The 25,504-nt window shown below is 35.2% G+C and overlaps 1 protein-coding gene across 1 annotated transcript in view; it reads right to left on the bottom strand.

Moving 5' to 3' along the window:
- CFAP47 (cilia and flagella associated protein 47) overlaps positions 1–25,504 on the bottom strand; it is a 510,608-nt gene that overhangs the window by 122,320 nt on the left and 362,784 nt on the right. The window contains exons 50-54 of the mRNA XM_057495502.1: positions 24,666–24,812; positions 17,039–17,136; positions 7,822–7,997; positions 6,050–6,157; positions 1,850–1,958 (exon numbers count right to left, since the gene is read on the bottom strand). Coding sequence (XP_057351485.1) covers positions 1,850–1,958; positions 6,050–6,157; positions 7,822–7,997; positions 17,039–17,136; positions 24,666–24,812 — 638 coding nt within the window. The remainder of the gene's footprint in view (positions 1–1,849; positions 1,959–6,049; positions 6,158–7,821; positions 7,998–17,038; positions 17,137–24,665; positions 24,813–25,504) is intronic.

Here is a 25,504-nt window from a genome sequence, read left to right as displayed (position 1 = left end):
ACCAACTGAATCTTAAAACCATTTAATTACAAGTATCATCATGATAGACAATTTCAATGTGTGAGTTTAAACTGGATCCTAGTTCAAGAGGGAAAAATAACACTGGGACAGTTGAGTAAACTTCAATTTGGACAGGATACTAGATAATGTGGGAGATTAATATTCTCTTAAAAATATAATCTGAAGGGTTTAGTGTTGAAATATCACAATGCTTACAACTTATATTAAAACGGAACAATAACAAATGTAAGAAAAAGAAGAGAGAAGACAAATGTTGCAAATCATTACTATAAGAACCAAGGTCGAAGGTATAAGTTTGTATATTGTATTTTTCTTTTAACTTTAAAATTTTAACAATGTATAGTTGGAGGGAAGGAAGTTTTTTATATCATTATTTGCTTTGATAATCAATCTATACTTACTTATTGAAGCATTTATGAGTAAATATCTATATTTTAAAATCCTTACTTACGTAAACATGAATACAATGCAACAAAGCCAAGCATAAAGTTATGTACACATATACATGTGTATACACATATATTCTTTCCATTTATAATTAATGTGTGCTATTTGTTCTGTGATATGTAATAGTATTTTTCTCATCTACAAGTTTATTTTTGAGTTGTTTCCTAAAATTAAAGTTAACTGCACATTCAGTGTTCAATACTAGTTGATAAATGCATAAAAGATAACCATGGTTGAGATGTTAAAAGCAGAGTTCATATACTTCATTATGTAATATAAGGGGGCATCTGCAATATACTGCGTTTCTTTTCCCTTGGACCACAGTATACATTCTTCTGTAAAAGTAGTGATACAAAGGTTATGAAAACACCATTTCTAATGAGGAATTTCAGTTATTTATAAACTATAACCTGAACACCACATTCCATTTACTTTACAGAAAATACAGTGTTAAGTAATACAAGCATGTGTATACATTTTTAAATTATTCTAAAATTAAACTATATATGCACCAATTTTAGTAATACAATACCTAATGATATCTAATCTGACATAGTATGGCAGTTAAGCTCTAATCTCATATCATGTATAATTAGTTGGCAACCAGTGATTGACAAGAGATGCATGTTAAGATATAAATAAACCACATGGTAGATTTCTTAAACAATCATTAAATGGTAAATACTAATAGATACTACAAATAGTATCTACTTAGTAGGGCCTCATGATTTACTGTGAAGTCCTCTGTAGAAAATAATCTATTGCAATGATCACTTTGAAGTTTACTTGAAAGCATGGTTTTGGTACTCACTGTAAATATTTGGTTATCATATGCTTTGGAAACATACGTACAGATGCTAAGCCTTCAGATCTTGTTTTGTTACTTGTGGGAGGAGAAAGTGACTGAGGCCCACTGACTAGCTCTAGTCTCTGCCAGGAGCCAAGGAAAGAGAAAATGGGGCAGAGAAGGGAAGAGAGAAGGGCAGAGCTATCTGCACTGTTGGGAAACCAGGGAGGGATGGTAGGGACTCTGGGACCCTGGACACATAGAATGACTGTTGAGTCAAAATCATATTATTATGAAAGGATTGCAAAAACTGATTATTAAAATGGTCATAAATAAAGCACAATGAGCTTATTTCAAATTCAGTGATAATGAGCATGACTCTAGGATATATAATTTCAAAAATTTATATGAATACAGTTTTTATAAAATAAAATGGGGGAGATACATACCCATGTATGTAAATTGTATTTATTAATTTTAGGTATTTGAAACCTTATTAATAATTAAAATGACCATACTCTGTACTGTCCCCAAATCAGAACTGGAAAATGCTCTTGTCGTGGTGGGTTACTTGGCTTTCTAAAATATACTTACTGGTGATCTGTTAACATCCAGGATGAAATTTCCAGGATTAGTGCTTGTGGCTTGCAATTCTAAGGTTTCATGTGTAGGATTAACTAAAGGAATTGTCTGAGTGACATGCCTGGAAGGAAAAACAAAGCTAGTAAACTTGTTAATAAACATATTCAATGATAATTGATAATTTAATAACCTCAATGACTACTATGGGTTGAACCTCATCCCCCCAAAAAATATACTGGAGTTCTAACTCCCAATACCTCAGAATGTGACCTTACTTGGAAATAGGGTCATTTTAGATGTAATCAGTTAAGATGTGGTCATACTGGAGTAGGGTGGGCCTTAATCCAGCATGACTGCTATCCTTATAAGAATTCACTGTGAACAAATAGGAGAAGATGGCCACATGACCATGGAGGTCTGTGTGCTGCACCTGTAAGTCAAGGAACACCAAGGTTTGCTGGCAAGCACCAGAAGAGAAGAGGGAAGGAAGGATTCTCCCTTACTGATTGCAGAGAGAGCATGATCTTAATGAAACCTTGATTTCAAACTTCTAGCTTCCAGAACTGTGAGACAATTAATTTATTCTGTCTTAAGCCACCCAGTATGTAGTACTTGTTATGACAGGCCTAGGAAACTAATACAATGACTTGTGTGTTTCAAAATAAGAATAATCATGTATGAACTAATGACATTTTGCTAAATTAAATAATCCTTGATTTTCTATTTTCGAGACTAAACATTATTCCACATTGGGCATTGGAATATACTCCTGTTATAGAAGCAATGTTTACCCCAGTATTTTATAACTGTTAAATTTAGTGAAAAAAAGTTGACATAGTATAGAAATAATAACAAAGAATCATGAATTCAAAGTTCTGTGCATTATATTGAGAAGGACCAAACTGATGTTTAATAGGGACGTTGAATTTACAGGTCCAAAGGTGAGCACCTAATACCTTCCCTCAAAACCTGTTCTTGCAGTCTTCTCTCAGTCAATGCCCACCTTTAGTTGCCATTGCACAGGCCAAAAACCAGAGTGTCGTCCATGTCCTCTGTTTTCCTTATACCTCTAATACTAGTCAGTAAAGCTCTATTTTAAAAAATAAACCATAAATCAAACACTTCTCACCACACTCACTGACAACACTCTGGTCCAAGCTGCTATCATCTTGGCCTTGAATGTAATGGCCTTAGTGTAATGACTTCTTAACTCTTATACCACATATGGATATCAATTCTAGGTAGATTTTAGATCTAAATATGAGAGGTTGGACTACACATTTTTCTAGAAATTACATAGATGTTCTTAAGGACCTCAGAGTATGGGATAACTACACAATACAAAAAGGTTGGTAAACTAAACTACATTAAAGTTAAGAATTTAATTTCATTAAAACACTCCATTAAGAGATTGAAAAGGAAATTCACAATAGAAGAAAAGGTATTTGCAAAATATATAACCCATAAAGGTTTGTATCTAACTATATAAAATCTGTAAGTTATTAAGGAAAATACAGACAAACTAGTAGAAAAAGTCAAGGGACATGAACAGGTACTTCCAAAAACACTCTGTCCAAATGGTCTATAAACATATGATAAAGTCCTCAACCTCAGTAGTCATAAGGGAACTGTAAATTAAAAGTGTGTTGAGGTACCACTTTATGCTAGCCAGAATGGTTAAAATTAGTCTTACAATACCCATTCCTTGAGGATGTGAAGCAACTACAATTTATATTTGGCTGGTGGGAGTGTATGTAAGTATAAACAATTTCGAACCCTTCGTCATTATCCACTACACTGAAACGATAGTACATTCCTATGTTTATCCTCAGTAGAAATGAGCATAAATGTGCAACAAAAGCATATATAATATTTTAAACAATATTTTAAATAATATACCAAACCTGGAACAAAAAAAGTAGAAGTCCATCAACAATAAAAAGGAGTATTTCTTACAGCAATGAAAATAAATGAAGATGGCCCATGGGACAACATGAATGGGTCAATAAGGCCTGGCTATCATTTTAGAGCCTCACATCTGACCAAAGCAAGCATCAAAGACAGTTTCTAATATCAAAGAAAGACAGCAGAACATACACGTAATGATAAAGCCCAGAGCCTCTTATAATGACCATGCAGATCTTAAGTGATATGAGGAAAATTATTATAAACATGAAATAACAGAATGTTGTATTTTAACAAAGAAACAAACAAAAAAACCAAAAGAAACATCCAAATTAACGACAAAAAAATGGCCTCAGATGTTGATAGCTGACATGAAAGTTCAACAGAAAGGTTGGAAAATAAAGTTCAGTAAGTATGTCTGAATGTAATAACACAAATGTTGGGGGGAGAAAAGGCCAAAGAAGTAAGAAAACTAAAATATCTGCTCCCAACTTCTAAATCCAAAACACGGATGTCATAGGAAGAAAGGAGAGAGAAAATAGAGAGATGGCATAATTCGAGATTTCCAGAAGCTGAAAGCTATGTGTTTTCATAATGAAAGACAGCCCAACTATAGACAAATGTATGAAAATACAGCCACACCAATATACATCATTAAAATTTTAAAGACACTGGGTGCAATTAAAGTCCATGCAAACTTCCAAAGTGGATAATGATCCAGGGATTAAGCTAGCTAAAAAAAATAGTTTACTATCAAACATCTTTCAGTACTATGCAACTATTAATTATACATAGAATGACTTAAATAAAAAGAAACATCTTAGAAAACATGTTAAAAAATAATGAGAACTTAAAGAGAAAAGGCTAGCTAGCACTGTTGACTGAAATGAAAAAAAAACCCATGACCACAAGCTGGTTGAGCCAAATATTTTCACTTAATTGTCTTATATTTGCTAATAATTTTATATACATATATAGTTTTCATATATATATTTTTTAAACAAGAAAAATGTAGAAAAATAGAAATAGGGTTGTTAATAACTTGTAGCAGACACTGCTGATACCCCTCCCAGTTCCTGGCCCCTATCCCCAACTTCACATGCTTGCTGTTCATCTTCCACCGGGGACCTTGAGATAATGATTACCCTTGGGTCCTGGAGTCTCCTCAACCCTACAGAAAGCAGAAGTGCCTGGCAGTTTACACCTCATCCCGAGGAAGCTTAGAACAACTACCACGAGAGTTCAAAAGCCCAGCATCTTTGCATCAAGACAAGACAAACACTGGTATGTAATCTATCAAGTTGCAGAACTCTCTGCAGGATTGGATAGTCCAGGATTGTATCTGCAATCATACCTTTGCTTAGCTGCTTCTCTTTTCTTATCTTGCTTCCCCGGTTCTCTTATTGATTTTTCTTACTGGGATCACTTCCTTACTAAGTCACTTGCAGTGATGTTTTAGGTCAAGATGTGGAACTAGAAGATTTCAACCCTCTTGAATGTGTGGGCTGAGAGAAATTAACGAAAAGGCACTGATTCGCCCACAAGCGCATTCACTCTTTAAAAGCAGGAATTCAGGCTTGGCTACCCTGATGTTCCCGCACCAAACTTGGTGCCAGATATGTAATAGGAACTCAACACCAAAAGATAAGTGGTTATACCTCAAGGACACGTGGTATTAACCAAATGAGCAAGTGTTCTCATTGCCCCGTGCTCACCCTCTGCTTGGCCTTGAGCAAACTTTAGTCAGCCTTCTTCTATCTTTCCTACCAGCCCCGAACTCTGCATGTCCCCAACGCAGAACAGCACAAAAAAAGCGGAAGGTGCCTTCCTTCTCGGCTTCTCCTGGGAATCAGCTTACCACAGTAAGATCAGTTTCCTATCAGTCCCTACTTCCACGTTGGTCATTTTCCCTTCCTTGTCCAGCTTCCTCTCCAAAGATTCTGCTTATCTCTGCTTGCCCCTCCTTTAGCCTATAAAAGAGAAAACTTCTTCTGTGTGATTTAGAGACCCCTGCAGATTGCTGAGATCAGAACCTTCTCCTTATTGCAACAGGTCACTCCAACTATTTCAATAGTCCCTTGTAACTATCTTTTTGAATAAAATCCTCTCCTTACAAAGTCCTGACTTGTTTTTCTTTCACATAAGTTTTCCACAGGGTAGTTTAAATATCAAACCTTCCCTGGAAAGGAAAACTCAGTTACTAAATATATATTTATGTCTTATCAAAAAAAGATTAAATGGGTCCTAATAATCTTAGATAAATTTTTCTTATCCAAAAACTAATTGTATCTATTATACAGAACTTACTTTCCAAGGTCACACTGTATTTCTGGCATTGTGGTTGGTCTTGGTAATTCAACAGTTAATCTCAGCAAATACCAGAACTCTAGGGCCACATCAGGCTGAAAAATAATGCTGGTGGAGAGAAATATACAACATCTTGTCAGTGGTTTTAGTTTGCATAATAAATTTGGCAGAAAAAATAACCCAAATAGGTGGTTTCAAATACAGTATTTGACAACTTCTCTGTGACACATTCTGCTCTTGTAGATACATTTTTAAATTTTTTATTTCTGCTCAGAAAATCACTATATTATTCAAGAAAAACTGTCATTATTGACATCTGTTTAATAAATGCCTGTTGAATCAATGAAAAACATTTATGTGTCATTCAAATGTCTTGCAGGAGGTATAACAAGAGAAGTCCTGCTTTTGAACTGTGATTTAATCAAATTTAGTTTGTTGAATTGCACACATGTATATTTTCATGTCAAGGCTATAAAGTGATAAGCAGCTCTGGAGAACTTCCCTTCTAATCAGCATGTGCTCACCTTTGCGGGGAAACAGAGATAGAGCCTGTGACAGTCTACAGTATAATGAGCTGGTATCCCAGCTCTGTTACCTTTCATTTGTGCAGCCTTGAACAAGTCACCTAACTTGTTGAGCTTCAATGTCAACATGTCTAAGATGGGAGCAATCATTCCTATCCTTACAGTTCATGTGAGAATATTATGTCTGTATGTACGTAAAATACATGCTCAGTGATAACAGTGCAAGCAGCCAGAAATATTAGCCAAAATTATGACTTTTAATGTATGCTGATCAAGAAAATTTAAGATTCAATCTGTGTTCACACAGCTTCTACAGTCACCTTGGGAAGAGGAGACTAGCCTCCATTTCTAATGGGAATCTATCAAAATAGTGTCTGTTATAATATGTTATATTCCTACTTTCAAGTTCCACATTATAAAAATTATTCTCCTTTAAAATTTCACAAATACATTCATTTACTCATCGTTCATTAAAATAAGTGTTACTCTAACTCTGAAAGAGCACATAAACTAGCAAAAGGCATTTTCATGGAATAATGGAATGTATTGTACATACAATACTAACTTTAGTCTTTAAAACCATAATAAATAAAATGGGATATTTTGAAACTATTTTAAAAATAAAGGTGATTATTTTACTATAAATGAAGTGAGTTAATTAGGAACATAGAGGTTTTGTGATTGTGTGTGCATGTATTGAACATATAATGTAAAGAAAGTTTCTTATAATTACCACGCCACAAGAATACTTGTCATTGTGCTAATATATGTGTGTGTATGGGTATATGTTTTTTGTATGTAAGAGTTCTAGCTATTCAGGATAGTGTAATATGCTTAATTTCATTTACTTTATGTCCTCCAAGGATTTTTAAGTAATTGAGAATATAAAATACAAATTTATTTTCATCAAGAAAACTGAAAGTTTAATCTCTAGTCCTTGTGGAATCATTTTTATTTGGTTCAAGTTCAGCACCCAAAAAAATTTGGTTGTGAAAAGTGAAATGAAATGGGACACATAAGGAGTAATTTAGGAATTATTTAATCTGATATTCCCATAAATACTATTTTACACAGCTGAAAACAATGGCAACTCTAAATTAGTACATTTTATCAGTAAATGGTATTAAACAGAGCCAACCCTATGAGCGAGTATAATCTGAATGATGATAGTATGCAAAGGAATAATAATTTTAAAAGCTTACATTCAAAGGATCAACAATAAAATGGAACACTCCACTCAAACCACACCTTTCATCTCTGCAGCCCACAGTCACTGGAGTATACCATACAACATAGTTGGTGCATTCTAGTGGATGCAGTTTAAGTTCCTTGAGTCCACTAAAGGCGACACTCGGTAACTGCACATCTAGGTGAATAATTTTCTTTTTTGGATTAGAGAGAGGAACTGCAATGCAAACGCTTTCCTAGAATTACAAAACAAATATATAATCAGCTCCTAGTGTCAGCATGAGTCATTGTTTTATGGAAGCATATACAAAGAAAACTGTTATCCAACAGAAAGACATTTCTTTTATTTTTCTCCTTGATCCACTATTGAATGTATCTACTCACTTTTCATCTCATATGTTTTCCTTGATTAGTTTTGGCAAATATTTTTTTTTACAACAAACGAAAAATAGTCCAATAGATTCACCTAGCTAAATGCTAAGGAAACTGCAGAGTTACATCTAAAATACATTTTTCTTCCGTACCATTATTACTACGAGGTCGTCTGTCAGTGTTTACACTAGCTGTGATGAGAACAAGAATCACGTATAGAGGCTGCTAAAACATAGAGTACTGGCTGCCCAAAGATTCTAATCCAGTAGGTCTAGGACAGGACCTGAAAATACATATTTCTAAAAAGTTATGACTGCTACTGCTGATCCAGAGGACACGCTTGAAATAGCTCTGTACATTAGCACCAAGGACAGGGGAAAATCTGAACAAGTCAAGTCATGATGATGTTATATGACTACTCCTCTGCTTAGATTCCTTCCTTTCTGCTGGTTTCTCCTATCCCGCCCCCGCCAGCCACCTCCACCCAGCCACGGAAGGCATCCTTGAAGTTCCAGGATACTTCCTGTCCCACATTCTGACCCTTTCTGGCTAATGACATACTACATCCCACGACAGCCATGATCTCCACTATAGGAAAAGTTAATTGAAGCAATTGTGTTAAAGGTGATTAATACACAGGACGTATCTCAATCTTAACAAAGACCAGTTATCCATAATGCCTTAACCTAATGAAATAGAGCATGTTGGACATTCCAGTCTTAATTAAAAGCTTGGTAACAGATATATATTAGGTCATGGAGCTATTTTCAAATTCATCAAACCATATCACAGGAGTGACAAAAAAAACTTGATACTAAGCTGGTGGGGACAGGTGGTGATGAGGAGAGAGTTATTCACAAAATGTATCTTCAAGACAGTCATTATAGCTTTATCCAAGGAATGAACATTTGCCTGATTACCTCTATAAATATGTGAGTGGATAAATGTTACATTTTAGTGGAATGGAAATAGCATTTAGTGTCGTGAACAACATCTGGTGAGAAAAGATGGGAAGTGAGTAAATACAGAAGTTTACAATTAGATTGGATAGATATTATTTATAAAAAATCAGATTTAATTATACATGTAGTGGAAAATGGCCATCTACTACTGTTTCAGGAAATGTTAGAATCATGAATTCCTAAAATAAGTGAGTGTTAACTATCCAATGCTCTTAATTATAAAGAAGGAACAATAAAAATATAAAACACAAAAAAACCAACAACGGCATTATGTCATGGAATTTAGTATTTCCTAGGCAACTTGACATATTTTATGAGATGCTTATAGAACTTAGCCTCCTAGGATGTTTCTAAGAGTCAAACAAATCCACAAACATACCTAAGGAATATGCCAGGATAACAAATACCAACAACCACATATTGGCCTAGAAACTTTGCCCAGATCTTCAGATAGAAAATTGAAATATTTTGGACTAGACATTTGTCCTGGTCTATTACTCAGATATTTTCCAGAGAAGGTCAGTCTCAGCTTAAGACAATGCTATAGTTTTTCCACAGAAGTATAAAAAAATCCTAGGATCTAAACCAGAGATTTTCAAAAAGTTTTAAACACAACCCAGAGTAATTCCTTTTCCATCACCATCAGCCGATAGACACACCACTGAAAAAAAAGCTTCACAAAACAGTCCCTAATGTTACCACGGGCTCTGATACTTACTATTCTCTTTCATAGTATTCAATTTCTTTAAAAAAAAATGCTTTTTTTGACTCACTCACATTTTGAGATCTGTACATGGAAACATTCTGGTCTGAAAAGGACAAAGTATTGGGATATGGAATTGTTTTATGTCTTACCCATATAAACTTTGAACACAAAATAAAAGGAAAGCAGCTTAAATCCGCTTCCTCTGTGAACTACAGGCCATGCAACAGAGGCAGGCCCTCGTGCGACAAACTTGTTGTGACATTCTACGGTTGGCCGAATCTTAGGAGAACAAATGGGGATGGCAGCTATGAGGCCCTTGTGTCACAGCTCCTCCTTGACACAGCCATGACAAGTATCACAGCTGATCATTCCACTCTTTCCCAGTAGGTCTGCAAGTCTCCTCAAAATCCTTTACGAGCAGCCTTCCAGGCAATCGTCAGTTGCTTGGACCTATGGATGCCAAGCCCTGCAATCTCTGGAGAATCGTTGCAGCCTAATTCTCGAAGTCTCAAAACCAGCAATAACTCAATGGACACGAATGTTTCTTTATAGTAAAAAGCTTTAAGTTTCCAATTAACTGTGCTGTATTTAGAGCATAGTAAAACATATCTAATTTAACCATAATATTATAAAAATAATTTCTAGTTTTCACTACGGTTTGAATATTTTCTTCCAAGTTTAAATACATAAAAATCTCTAAATGACACCTTTAAAATACATTATATGAATAATTTATTTTAAATATACATCGACCAAAAAATTGTGGACATTAATTTGAACATTAACTTTCTACCTATATTTCCTTAAGACCCTAGAAAAAATAGATACTTCCTTCAGTATTTGATGCATTTAACAAGTTAAACAGAAGAAATTTTTGTCATTCATTGTTTTATGAGATGATCAAAGTTTGTGAAATTATTCTTGGAACACCTCCCTTGTATTATCTACATAATCCAGAAGTGCATAACTATTTTGGGCAAATAACATACAAAATGTATAAAGAATTCATTTGGAGAAAAGTTTAATGGTCCTGTTGCCAAAGTTTTCCTGCCACTTGTATTTCATTTTATGATAAATGACTCTTACTCAATGGTAGTAAAAGTCAGTTGAATGTCTGTGAATTCTTTAATATATGTATAAAAGGTCTGAAATATTTGGCTGCTGTGTGTCTTGCTAATGGCGTATGTCTCCACTTCAATGACTGACTTTATAAGTTTTTTTAGAATTAAATATAAATTAATTTTCATTGGGTTTTTCTTGAAACTAAAAATATTAGTGACTGTACATGGTGACTTAAAAGCTGTCTTTCATCTTCACGTCACCTCTTTTAGGTTCAGCGATAGCATTCCTTTATAATGTGTACAGTATTATTCTCTTGATTTTATTTAAGGAATATTTTATCCAACATAATTACTGTTTAAAGAAATTGCTTCTATTTCTCAGAATCCTTTGTAAAAGGACTAAATTTTTAAAATATGTAGTTAATGTATATATAATAAAATGCTACATATTTATAATATATACATTATGTAACATACATTAAAATATAAACATATGTATTTAATCCTGTGAAAGGTGTAAGTAAAGATTTTAAAGCATAAGGGCATTCCTGAGGGGCTGAAATTTAGAATATTGAAAAAAATTCAAATTCTCAGGTAAGGTTGGAATGCAATTTTAAAATATGTACAGATTGTGAGTAAAATTGCAATATTTCCAGAATCTCTTGCCCAACTCTAATGCATCTCCATATCAACAGGTGTTTCCAAGGGGTGGAGAGAGGTAACTATCTCCATATCAATGGGTGATTACATGGGCCAGTGAGGGCTTATCTGGACTGGAGAGGTTGGGGGAGTATTTGCTTGCTTCTCCTGCAGAAGGAGAGAGAGAGACACGGGACAAGTGCTTGTAAGCAGTAAACGGGTTTTAAACTGTATTTCTCCCTTTGACTGATTTTGGTTTCAGCTAGGTATTTTGCCCCGGGATTTCCCCTCCCTGGTGTTACACAGATCATTGAATTTTGCAAAGTCATAAACCTTTTCAGAGGAAATTTGAATACCTATATTCACCTTAAAACAAATACAAAGTATCTTCAGCATCTAAAATTACTTTATATATTATTTTCTTAAAATAGAAGAAACATTTTGAGTTTTTAAAACATAAATTAGATCGGCTCATTCCTCTCTTTACACCCTCTAATGGCACATGGTACAAATTCTCTCATTTTTCCTTTGAGGTCCTACAAGACACGGTCCGCCAGCACCCGTCATCACAAGTCACCCCCCTACCATTTCTGTCCAAGCCCCAGCCTCACAAGCTTCTTCTCTGAAGGAGCCCAGGCTCCCCCCTCCTGGTTCCCTTCCCACCAGCCTCACATCATGCCACGGGCTCCTGCATTTGTTAGTCCCCCTACCTGGGTGCACTGCTTCAGTCTTCGTGCCACCCTCAGTGGAATGCTGGGCTGTGTTTGTTCCTAGCATTATTAGCGTCTAACTCAATCTGTCATTTACCAGCATGGTAACAGGCATGCTGGATGGACTAAACATGGTGGATTGCAACCCAAAAACAGTTTCTCTCCCTGACAACTGCTCTCCAAGCCAGGCAGGATCTCCCTTTCTCCACCCTCTTTTATCATTTCAGGAAACCTCCCAATGCTAGAGCAGCCTCATTGTCAGATATTTAAAGTACAAAATCAATCAACCTTTCATCTCATATCCCATAATGTATCTCCTGATCTTCCCTCCTGCCGCCCCCTCCCCTGGATCCAGTGTGGAGGATGACAGCCACCAACCAGGAACTAATGCACGAGACTGAGACAATTCTTAAAAACTTTTATTGTGTTAAGCCACTGAAATTCTGGTGTTTGTTACTTAAACTAGAAATACCTTGATATATTGAGTAAGTTCCAATAAATGGCATAGCAATGACTTTTATAACATGGAGAGAGGGTTTATCTATGGCTCTCAGGTTTGTGTCTTTACTTGAATAGCTAAGACAACAGGAAAACTTCCAGTGAAGTAGCACATATCAATTTTATTTTTGTTTTATGCCAAACTCTGCAAGAATGTTAGTTCCTGAAATAGGGGCCTTGTTTGTCTAGTAAACCAGTGTTCCTAAGTATGTGGAATAGTGCCAGGCATGCCAGGGACAGTAAGTATTCATTAAAGAATAAAAGGTACAATGTAGTGGAGCCTTTAGTGTTTGTATATAAATCTAATGGTTAATATGTCTGGTATTCTAGCTAATGATAAGTTTGAACTAAATTCAGCAATCATTAAGCAAATCTGACTCCAGAGGAATGTAAAAATCGTGAGTTAAGTCAGGCTGCCCTCTTTCAGGAAAGTGACTGGGAAAGGAGAGCTGCCTCAGATCAGGGGGTGGGTTAGCTCTATCATTTGGTTGCTGTTCACACTTTCTCTGAACAGGAAAAATTTAATTCACTGAGTAACTGTGCTGAAAACTTCATCGTTTCCTGCTTTTGCTGGATTAGAGTAAATGAAGATTATGTTTTTTGCCCACAAAAACCTAATTGAGTTAATGACAATTCAATGTGCACTAGCAGCAAGTATTCTTCACTACATCCTCTCCCAGAAGATAACCATGAGCTCTTTATAAAGGGATTATTTCTGAGGTCCAAAACACACAATACATTAATTTAAGTAAGGCAAATTATTGAGGAAATCTTCAATTTTAACCTTATTCCATTTGAAACCATTATCAAGTCAATAAACATACTATACCAAAGGGTATTTCGAAAGGTACACTGTAACTCCGAGGAAGTCATAACTAAACTTTGTCTGAGTAATCTTCCCAAATTGAAAAGTCAGTGCCCGCAGTTCAGAACTCAGAGGAACCAGGTAGACAGCTGTAAACTAGAAACATGTTCTCATTCATCTGCTACTGCCACCTGCCTGTCGCTGTACCTACAGAAGTGTAGGGCAGCAGACTGTGCCACCACAACACAGGCTTCTTTGGCATATTGACTATTTTAAGCTAATTATTTTTAGGAAACTGCAGACCCACAGAAGCTCTAAAGACTGAGTGGAAGGTACCCTTTCCTAAGAGTCATTTACAAGGATAAGGAAAATCTCCATTTGTAAGGCTATCTCCCTCTCTATCAGGAAGAGAAGGATGTCTAAATCTCTAGAGACTTATCATGGGAGGAGGCAGCAACTTAAATCTAGGTAACGACCACACCTTTGATTACTGTGCTTTTTCTGCTCACCTCTCATAACTGACTCCCCACCCCCAACATCTTTTGTCTCCAGCTGAAGATGGAATTTACGGTGGTGGCTTTGGCCATTTCCTGCAGATGCTGTTTTCCTGGGTCTCTCCCATATGTATTGCAGACACACATGTTATTGAACTTTAGTTTGATTTTCTCCTGTTAATCTGTCTCAGGTCAATTTCATTCTTAGACCAGATAGAAGAACCTTGAAGGGTAGAGCAAATTCTTCCTCCCTAACAAGTATTAACAATAAGGTAATTAAATTGAATTAAAACGTGATTAATAGCAATTAATACTGTCTTCACGTTTCATTTAAATCAAGACTCTCAACACTTAACTTTATTAAATAATCCTGGACATGAATTTAGTAACACTAATAATTCACATAAAATAATCCTATTCTTAGTTACTGTAACTCCGGGGGAAAAGCCCAGCGCAAAATATCTCTAAAATCCAAATCAGTCAAAGAGAGAAATAAAGTTAAGAAACCCTTGTATTTCTTACAAGCAGTCATCCCATCTCTCCCTTGACCAGGCTGCAGCAGAGGAGAGCTCCACCCAACCTCTCCTGTCCGGATATGCCCTGGCTCCCCCTGTAATCACCTATTGATATGTGGATTGACCACTGCTCTCCACCCCTTGGAAACATTTATTGATATGCAGATGCAGTAAAGCCAGGCAAGAGATTCTGGAAATATTACAATTTTACCCACAGTTACTATTATTTAATACTCCTGATGTATGCCACTTGCACTAAATATGGTTCAAAATGAAAGGCATGCTGGAAACCAGGAACAGTCAGTACTGAAACTGTCAGTAGATCTACAATCTAGAGAGCATACGCCTACCTTTTTCGTAAGTGTGAGGGCAAGCATGTAGGCTAAGGTTAAGTTTGTTCTAGTAACTTTTTTAAATACCCTAATGATATTTGCTTTTTCAAAATGTTTTAGTGAAATATAGTTGAAAACAATATTACATTGGTTTCAGATGTACAACATAGTGCTTTAACAACTCTATACATTACTAAACGCTCAGCACAGTAAGTGTAGTTACCATCAATCAACATGCAAAGAATTTATATTATTGGCTATATTCCCTATTCCCTATGTTGTATTTCCTTCACCATGACTAATTTATTTTATAATTTGAAGTTTGTACTTCCTTATCCTCATCATATATTTCACCCATCCCCCCATCTCCCTCCCCTATGGCAATGAGTAACTGTTCTGAATGTTTATGAGTCTTTTTCTGTTTTGTCTGTTTTTGGATTCCACATATCAGTGAAACCATATGGTATTTGTCTTTCTCTGACTTATTTCACTTAGTATAATACCCTCTATGTCCATCTATGTTGTTGCAAATGACAAGATTTCATTCTTATTAATGGCTGAGTAATAGTCCATCATATATATGTATCACACCTTCTTTTTTCCATTCATTTATCAATGAACAATTAGGTTGTTCACAAATCTTGGCTATTGTAAATAATGCTGCAATAAACATAGTGGGTGCATATAGCTTTTTGAATTAGTGATTTTTGTTTTCTTTGGATAAGTTCCCAGAAATGGATTTGCTAGGTCATATGGTATTTCTGTTTTAGTTTTTTGAGAAACCACCATGCTAATATGCATAGTGGCTGCACCAATTTACATCCTCACCAAGAGTGTACAAAGTTTCCCTTTTCTCCACATCCTTGCCAGCACTTGTTATTTCTTGCTTTTTGACATTGGCCATTTTTACTGTGTAAGGTGATATCTCAGTATGGTTTTTATTTGCATCTCTCTAATGATTAGTGATGTTGAGCATCTTCTCATGTGTCTGTTGGCCATCTGTATGTCCACTTTGCTTTGGAAAAATGTCTATTCAGGTCCTCTGCCCATTTTAAAAATCATATTATAATTTTTTGATATAGAGAGGTATAAATTCTTTATATATTTTGGATATTAGCCCCTTATTGGACATTCTATTTGTAAACATGTTCTCCCATAGAGTAGGTCAGATTTCGTTTGGTTTCCTCGGCTGTGCAGAAGCTTTTTAGTTTGATGTAGTCCCACTTGCTTATTTTTGCTTTGTTTCCTTTGCCTGGGGAGATGTAGTCAGAAAAAAATTACTGATGCTGATGTTCAAGAGTTTACTGCCTATGTCTTCTAAGAGTTTTATGGTTTCAGGTCTTATATTTAGGTCTTTTATCCACTTCAAGTATTTTTTGTATATGCTATAAGACAGTGATCCTATTTCATTCTTTTGCATATAGCTGTTCAGTTTTCCCAGCATTATTTATTGAAGAGGCTATCCTTTCCCCACTGTATATTCCTGCCTCCTTTGCCACAGATTCAATGATCATATAAGTGTGGGTTCATTTCTGGGCTCTCCATTCTGTTACACTGATCTATGTCTGTTTTTGTACCAGTACCACCCTATTATGATTATTGTAGCACTGTAGTACAGTTTGAAATCAGGGAGTGTGTGATATCTCCACCTTTGTTCTTCTTTCTCAATGTTACTTTGGCTATTCAGGGTCTTTTGTGGTTTCATACAAATTTTGAGGATTAATTGCTGTAGTTCTGTGAATGATGCCATTGGAATTTTGATAGGGATTGCACTGAATCTGTAGATTGCTTGGGGTAGTATGGCCATTTTAACAATATTAATTCTTCTTGTCCATGGGCATGGAATACATTTCCATTCATTTGTTTCATCTTCCATTTCTTTCATCAATGTTTTACAGTTTTCAACTATAGGTCTCTCACCTTGCTCTAGTAAGTCTTGAAACATGCAGGTAGAATGCTAATTGAAGCATCCACTTCAAGACATTATATAAGTAGAAGATGTTTTTCATAAGCATTTAAGGCCCATATTACTGAATTTGAAATAAAATTGCTATAATTTGAATAATTTATCCCACTAAGCTAATTTAATACTTGGATATTTTTAGGGAGAGCAATTTAAGTATACAACAAAAGCTCTAATTGTGCAAAAAAGACAGACAAATGAATATTTAGTGGGTTCTTACCAGAGCAATACATTTCACCTCAATGATGTTTGCTGGTGGTCTGGGAGAGCTGTGGATCTCAAGATCATACCAGATTCTTAAATTGCTAATATCATCACCTGAAAAATGATATAGCACTTCTTAATACAGGCTGCAAAATACATATTTAACATAAGAAACTGAGAAATGAACGGACATCATTTTCAAAATCTTTTTGATTGATTCATTTGTCAAAAGAGCTGAGGGGAGGGTAAAAGCTGATTTTAACAGAGTATGCGAGTGATAAGAGAAGCCCCATCCTGCAGGGTCATGAGAATGCCCTGTGAGAGCTCCCTGCCCCATGCCTACCCTAATAACTCATTAAGTTCCTCACTAAAATAAGAAAGTTTCACTTTTAAATTAAGGACCAATATTTCAACATAAATAAGCAATCTATTTTTCCACGAACTGACAAAGCATCCACATATTGCATGTAGAAATATTAAAATATTAGAGCATAACAGTCCACAATGGTACATTTCCAATACCACAAGAATCCAATCTAAGGACAAAATCAGGTATAGTTCACGAGATTTCTGGTTTCTTAGGAGTGTGAAAAGGGATCCTAGCAATTTAGCCTAAAGAAATCTGGACTGAGGCATAGACTGAGTAGTGAGAAAATAATGTTTAGAACTGGATTCCTAGTATTTTTTAAAAAGCAGGCATGTCTGCCACTGATGATGCCCAAAGTCATACTCCCAAAAGCCTGAAACTGGAATCCCAGTCCACGACAATAGCCCTGTGTAGCAGGGTTTGTACTGGGATCAAACCCATGTTTTTTCCGTTTGTTCTCATCTGTTCAGTTTCTCACTTTGATATTCTTTATTCTCTAGTGTTGAACTAGTTTACGGTTTGAGAGGTCCTCCAGTTTCAGTTAATTGTATGCATATTCACATCAGTATTATTGTGTTTTAAAGATTCCAAAAACTGTTCTTTGATTTACTTACTTGGGTAAATCACTAGCCTCTTTGGGCCTCGATTTCTTATCTGAGATTAGGGGCCCCGAGTAGTGGAATTTTCAGTCCCTCTCTTCTGAAATAGAGACTTTTGTTTTGCATGGCATTACATTGCATTGCATTATAAGGCATCGAATGACACTGTATTGTATTGTTGCATTGCATGGTAAAGGGAAGCAGAATTTGCTACCCCAAAACATGCCTCTTTGGCATAAGGATTATTTTGAGCTGATTAATTTTAAGAAGCTGCAGACATAGGAGAAGCTCTGAAACCACAGTAGAAGTTCCCCTTTTTAAAGAGATATTTACAGGTATAAGGGCAATCAACATTTGTGAGGGTGTCTCTGTACCAGTTAGAGAAGAATAACTCTAAATCCCTAGAGAAGCTTACCAATGGAGAAGGTAATGCCTTAAATCTGTATAACAACCTTACCTTTTTTTTAACTGTGCTTTTTCTGGTCACCTCCCATAACTTTCTCCCCATCCCCACATCCTTATTTTGTCTTTAGCTGAAGATGGCATTTAAGGCAGTGACTAGGGCCATTTCAGAAAGTTACTGTTTTCCTAGGTTTCTCCTATACATACCTTTTATATACACATTACTAAACTTGTTTGATTTTCTCCTGCTAATCTGATTTTTTTTATTGTTACAGGGGAGTCTCAATCAAGAACATAGAACGGTAGAGGGAGAATTATTTTTCCTCCCCCACAATCACAATAATTAGAAAATTATTGTATTTCATTGCACTGCACTGCACTGTTTTGTACCATATCGCAGTGTCTGCATTCTGTAATTTAATTTAATGTATTTATAATTTAATGCATCTAATGTATTTTACCCTATTCTAATACTTTAGTTACTAAGAAACACTTGTCAAATTAGTGAATCTGAGAACAATTCAGACACTGAGAACAGTCAGCTAGTGAGAGAGAAAGAGAGAGAGAAGGGAGGTCCAGGTGAGTTCTTATTCCAAACACTCGTGAGAAGTTCTCCAGGACAAAGTCACTTCCACATTTTGAACTGCCTTCTGTGCTTAGTTATTTTACAGACACTAGTTAATTTCCTTAAAACTATTAACGTGTACAGTATAAGTTACCAAATTTATATTGATGCTAGACTTCTGCAGAAACCGCCACTTACATTTGCATTGGCTGTCCCTTCAATTCTGTGACAGTGCTTTAATACTTTCATGATGTTTAAATATGACATCTCAAAATTAACCAAGGTTCTTAAAATGAAAAGTATTTGATCTTCTAGGCAGCCCATGTGTATTTTATGAAATTTTCCCAATGCTTAAATCCACATGGAACTTGCAGGGGAAACAATTCAGGAGAGAAAGAGTCTCTGTGACTAAGAGAACTGAATGCTCCATGACTGGGTTAGCACTAAGAGTAGTGAAACAGTTTCCCATCTGTGGAAGAGTGAGTGTTTTCATCAGGGTTCTCCAGAGAAAAACAACTGTGTGTGTGTGTGTGTGTGTGTGTGTGTGTGTGTGTGTGTGCGCGTGCACGCGAGTGTGTGTAAAGAGAAAGACAGAGACAGAGGCAGAAAGAGATTTATTTTAAGAAATCGGCTCACGTATTTGGCTTGCTAAATCCAAAATCTTTTTGGTAGGCCAGTAGGCTGGAGACCCAGGTAAGAGCTGCGGTTTGAGTCTGCACGTAGTCTACTGGCAGAATTCCTGTTTGCCCTGAGGAGGTCAGTCTTTGGTCTCCTAAGACCTTCAGCTCACTGAATGAGAACCACCCACATTATGGAGGGCAATCTTCCTTACTCAAAGTACTCAGATTTAAATGTAATTCTCATCCAAAAGCATCTGCACAGAAACATTCAAAATAATGTTTGACCTAATATCTGGGCACTATAACCTAGCCAAATTGACACTAAAATTAATTGTCACAGGGATAGTAACATTTACCATTTGTAACTGCTGTGACTATCACATAAGGCAGTATTGTGATATAACTGATTTAATTCCTACAGTGCTAAAAATGTACAGTGAATATGGATTTACTAGGTAGAGTAGGATTAGTGATGATTTATAAATTAGAAGAACAAAAATAATAATTACTAAGCATTAACTATAGGCCTTAAACATATTAAAATGTTTTTCATAATTACAAAATCAGTAACATTCATTATAGAAATTTGAGAAATTCCTGAAAAGCTTAAAGAAGCTTAGAAATTATTTATTACCTCTGATCAATGGTAAACTACTTAATTTTTTTTGTATAAAATACCAGGCTTAATATATCAATAAACACATATATACTAGCTACAAATAGATGTATATAAATACACTATTTTGAATACAAAAATTATATGTAATTAATATATTAGTAAATGAGTGTGTATATTTATACATTTCTATCATTCAGAGAATATGAGTTACTAAATTTTAAGTTTCATCACTAATAATGAGAGAAATGCAAATTAAAGCCACAATGTGATATTACCTCATGTCTGTTAGAATGACTATCATCAGAAAGATGAGATAACAAATGGTAACAAATGCTGGTGAGGCTGTGGAGAAAAGGGAACTTGGGTACTGTTGGTGGGAATGTAAACTGGTACAGCCACTATGGAAAACAGCATGAAGGAGCCAGAAAAAATTAAAACTATAACTACCATATGATTGAGCAATTCTACTTCTGGAAATATATCCAAAGGAAATGAAATGAAAACACTAACTCAAAAAGATAACTACACCCCCATGTTCATAGCAGCGTTATTGACAATAGGTAAGACATGGAAACAATGTAAGTGTCCATCAAGGGATGCGTGGATATATATATATATACACACACGGTGGTATGTTATTCAGCCATAAGAAATGAGGAAGTCCTACCATTTGTGACAACATGGATAGACCTTGAAGGCATTATGCTAAGTGAAATGAGTTGGACAGAGAAAGCCAAATACTGTATGACCTCACTCATATGTGGAACCAAAAAAAAAAAACAACCCCAAATTCATACTAAAAGCGATCAGACTTGCAGTTACCTGAGATGGAGAGTAGTGGGAGGGGGAAATGGAATAAGGTGGTCTAAAGATGCAAACTTCCAGCTCTAAGATAAATAAGTACTAGGGTGTAACAGATAACATGATGATGATGATTGACACTGCTGTCATAGGAAAGTCATTAATGGAGGAAATCCTAAGCATTCCAACCACAAGGGGAAATATTTTTTTCCTTTTTCCTTTTCTTCTTTCCTTTTTATTGTATCTATATGAGAAGATGGATGTGAGCTGAACCTATTATGGTAATCATTTCACAATATATATAAATCAAACCATTATGCTCTATGTCTTAAACTTACACAGTGATATATGTCAACTACTCTTCAATTAAAAAAACATTATATGCAGGTAGTACACATTCAAAAACATTTTAAATAAAATCTAAAAATTATAAAAAATGAGTTTCAATTATTCAGTGGAATAGATCACATAAGGGACATTCTTACATAAAACTACTTGTGCTTATATTTGATTATTTTATTCCAACAAGTACCATAGACTGAAATGATTGGATCAAAGGGGATAAACAATTCTTAAAAGTTTCAAACATATTGTAAATACTCTTGACATCTATTAATTCAAAATCCCATTATAATGCATAAGATTGTCTCTTTCAATCTGACCATCAATAAAACTGAGTTTTACCATTATTTTTCATACCTATTTGGGAGGTTAAAAAAATTCTCTAGTTTTTTCATTTCTTTTTTGTCCCAGTTTTATTGAAGTGGAACTATTAAAAATTGTATATAATTAAGGTATACAACTTGGTTTGATATATGTATGCATTGTGAAATAATCACTATAATCAAGCTGATTAATATAGCCATCATCCATTATCTCACAAAGTTACCATTTTTGGTGGGAGGGTGGTGGTGGTAAAGACACACTTAAGATCTACCTTCTAAGCAAATTTCAAGTATAAAATACAGTCCTGTTAACTATAATGACATTTTTGTATATTAGAGCTCCAGAACTTACTCATTTTGCATATCTGAAACTTCCCTAATTGAAAAGAAATGTACTGCTGAGCGATCAGTAAGAGAAAGACTCATGGTATCATAGGGGATGAAAATGTTAATCCTGAGTAGGGATATGAGAAGGCCTGTTGAAGAAATGAGAATGCCTATAATGTTATTGATGCATTTTTTCCTAGTTCTTAACTTATCTTGTAACCTGCCTTCAAGTAGATCAGATTTTTTTATTAGATATCACACTGGTTTACCCTATTAACATGACACTATAATAATTCTGATTTCCTTTCAAATTCTCCTAAAGTACTTTTAGAAACCTGGTTTTTCTTCATGGGTCTTTTGCCTTAGATTTACATGAGGGTTTAACTAGCATAATCCATTTACAACAGTCATCTACTATTTGGCCTCACCGGCATGATTTCAACTGAAAAAACCCTAAATCTTTAGAACCCATTTTATTATTTTTTTCATCTTGTCTCAGCTCCAAATATTCAGATGATGACTGGGTTTTGCCATGCAAATGTCTTTTTGCTGTTCCATCAAAATCAGGAAGTACAAACACATACTAAGCATTATAATCTCCCAGACATTTTTGCTTCTTGTTGAGTTTAGCTAAACAATGCCATAATATTCCTGCTTACATATCCATTATGGCCAAGGTGCTTGCAGGGTCCTTGAACCAGCACTAGCTCCTCCCAGGGTGCCTGCCCTAAGTAAAAACCCAGCAGAGTCACAAGTAAATGTTAAGTTCCTAATTTGACTCCTCCAACTGTTCCCCAACTAACCTACCTTCTAGGATCTTCTGCTTATACGCCCCTTAGAAAAAGCCTCCATGAAGCATACCAAAAGTCCACTCTTGTTGGTTTGAATTGACCAATCCAGCCTTGGCCCAGGAACCCCAGAGCACTTCACCTGAGGATGCTAATAAAGGCATGTGTTCCAGGCCCTCTGCTTACTCTGCCTTAAACTCCTGGTGCGGCCTCTTGAGGGAAGGCACGTGCATTCACCAGGACCTGTGAGTAATAAACTTTTTTATTTCACCTTCCCTTGTGGTCTTTCCTTGACTCACCATCTGACACCCTGGGGCTCTACTTAACAAATGTTAATTTAACAAAGCCACAACACTTTAAAATCACTATCTTAATATTTTTCTTTTCACCAAGATATAAACCAACCTTGTTATTATTTGGAATCAGTCCTCTGTCTCTTCTCTTAAAAGAGTTATCTAATGCTAGTCTCTGACATGTTTTCCATCTTTAGTGGTATTTGTCCATCTCCATCACCACCACAAAAGACACTGTTCTCTTCACTTTAAACCCAGTTTGCTGTTGGCAGCAGCCTAACTGGATCCAACTTCTCTTCCCTTTCCAAACCATTTTGAACAGTGCCTAAGGCCCACTCTTAATCCATGTATTCTGTGATGGTTAATTTTATATGACAGCTTGGCTGGACTGTAGTGTCCAGTTGTTTAGCTAAACAACAGTCCACATGTTGGTATGAAGGTATTTTTTGTTTTAAATGTGAACACTTAAATCAGTAGACTTTGAGTAAAGCAGATTACAAATCCAGCATGATGTGGGTGTGTATCCTCTAATCAGTTGGAGGGCCTCAAAGCAAAGACTGAGATTACCTGAAGAAGAAGCAATTCTTGGTCAAGACTGAAACTTGGAAACCAAACCTGAGCCTGCAGTTTGCCTAGACACCCTGGGAATTTGGACTGAAGACTGCAGTAGCAGCCCTTACCTAATACTCTACCCTGCTTGTTTGCCCTAAAGATTTTGGACTTGCCAGTCCCCACAATCATGTCAGTCAATTCCTTAAACTCAGAATGTCTCTCTCTCTCTGTCCTTATCTTTCATTATGTTATATATATTATATATCATATTATTATATTAAATTATATTATATATTATATTTTATATAATATATTATATACATTATATTTTATTATATTAATTACCTTATATTATATTAATTATCTTATATTAGTATCTGTTGCCCTGAAGAATCCTGACTAAATACAAATTCTCTCAGTGAAGGTTTCTTCTTTGATATACCTTTCTGTCTCCACAGCTTTGCTCCTGGTGACCCACTTTTCTCTAATGCCCTCTATGTCCCTGCTACTCACCGATAAGAGAACTCATTCACCCATTCTTCAGGAAATCTGCGTTGCCTATTCCAACTCTCCAGCATCTCATTTTCTTTTGAATTTCCACTAAAAACATATGATGCTTAACCACATTCAAATAAAGCTTTATAATATAGGAAGGGAAAACAATAGCATTTCCTTTCCTTTGCATATAAAGAAGCTTGCTAATACCTCCTATGGTGAAGTAAGAAAAGCATGTTAAAAGCATTGTTAATACACTCATTAACATTTTATCAGAAATTGTGTAATTTTTTAGTAACAACTGTATATATGTTTTCACTTTCATAAGAGTAGGCAGCCTTCAAGAGGAAGTATTATAATCTATTAATAGCAATAACAGAACCCAGAAAGGAAACTACATAAAGTTATTCATGAAATAATACAATAAAATTCTTACAGATACATACAACACACATTTGTACATGTATTCTAAATGTAAACATATATAGTGACTTAAAAATGAATGTGAATTTGTGAAAATTGAACATGAAATTCTTTAGAATCCATTTACCTGAGTCTTCCTCATGAAACTCATTGGATAGTTGGGATACTGTTTTGTGACAGGAGGGTAGTTGATCTTGATTATGTTTATCTTGACATTGATCTGAATATTCCTGAGAATAATTTTTTCTGCTTTTAACAGAAAATGAAATGGCACCTACAACACATAGGTACAAGATGTCAGATTAACCAGGGATTAAAATGAAGGGGTAGTAGTTTCAGGTATTAAAGTAGTTCTAGTTTGAAAATAATAAACAAAAAGCCAAATATAAATTCTAAGTGTTAGTATCAGAACTAAACCTGATGGTAGCACAGAACAAGTTAATGGGAAATTCAAGAAAATGGTTTCAAAATTTCCATTAAAATGGTAATTTTTAAAAAGCTTTCTTATAATAATAAAGAAAATGAGGCAAATAGTAGGGTGATTATCAACTTTCAGAAAACATATTGGTCTTGGGTGACTGTTCTTAAATATTTTCTTCCTAAGTCAGTTTAAAACACTCTATTGATTACTTCATTAAACAAATATTTTGTTTTATATAGTATCCTAAGCATGAACTTTCCTTTAAACATTTAATGTGTAAACTATTAAACTTTATTACAAAAGGTTGTTAGTGTCAAAAATTGGCACTATCTTTCTGGAATATTTTAATACTAAAATTGACTTATAAAAGATTGGTATTAACTTTCAAATTGAAGTTAATACACATAGGGAACTAATTCAGAAAATGGCCCTGAAAGCTCAATACCAACTTGCCATATTCATATTCTTATTACTCATGTTTAGGGGATGGTTCAAATACTTTCTTCTCCCTTCTCATATTTAGCTGATCATATATCCACTTCACC

Source organism: Manis pentadactyla, chromosome X (assembly GCF_030020395.1).
Source record: "Manis pentadactyla isolate mManPen7 chromosome X, mManPen7.hap1, whole genome shotgun sequence".
In the NCBI taxonomy this organism is placed as follows: Eukaryota; Metazoa; Chordata; class Mammalia; order Pholidota; family Manidae; genus Manis; species Manis pentadactyla.
This window is presented reverse-complemented; position numbering and strand designations above follow the sequence as displayed.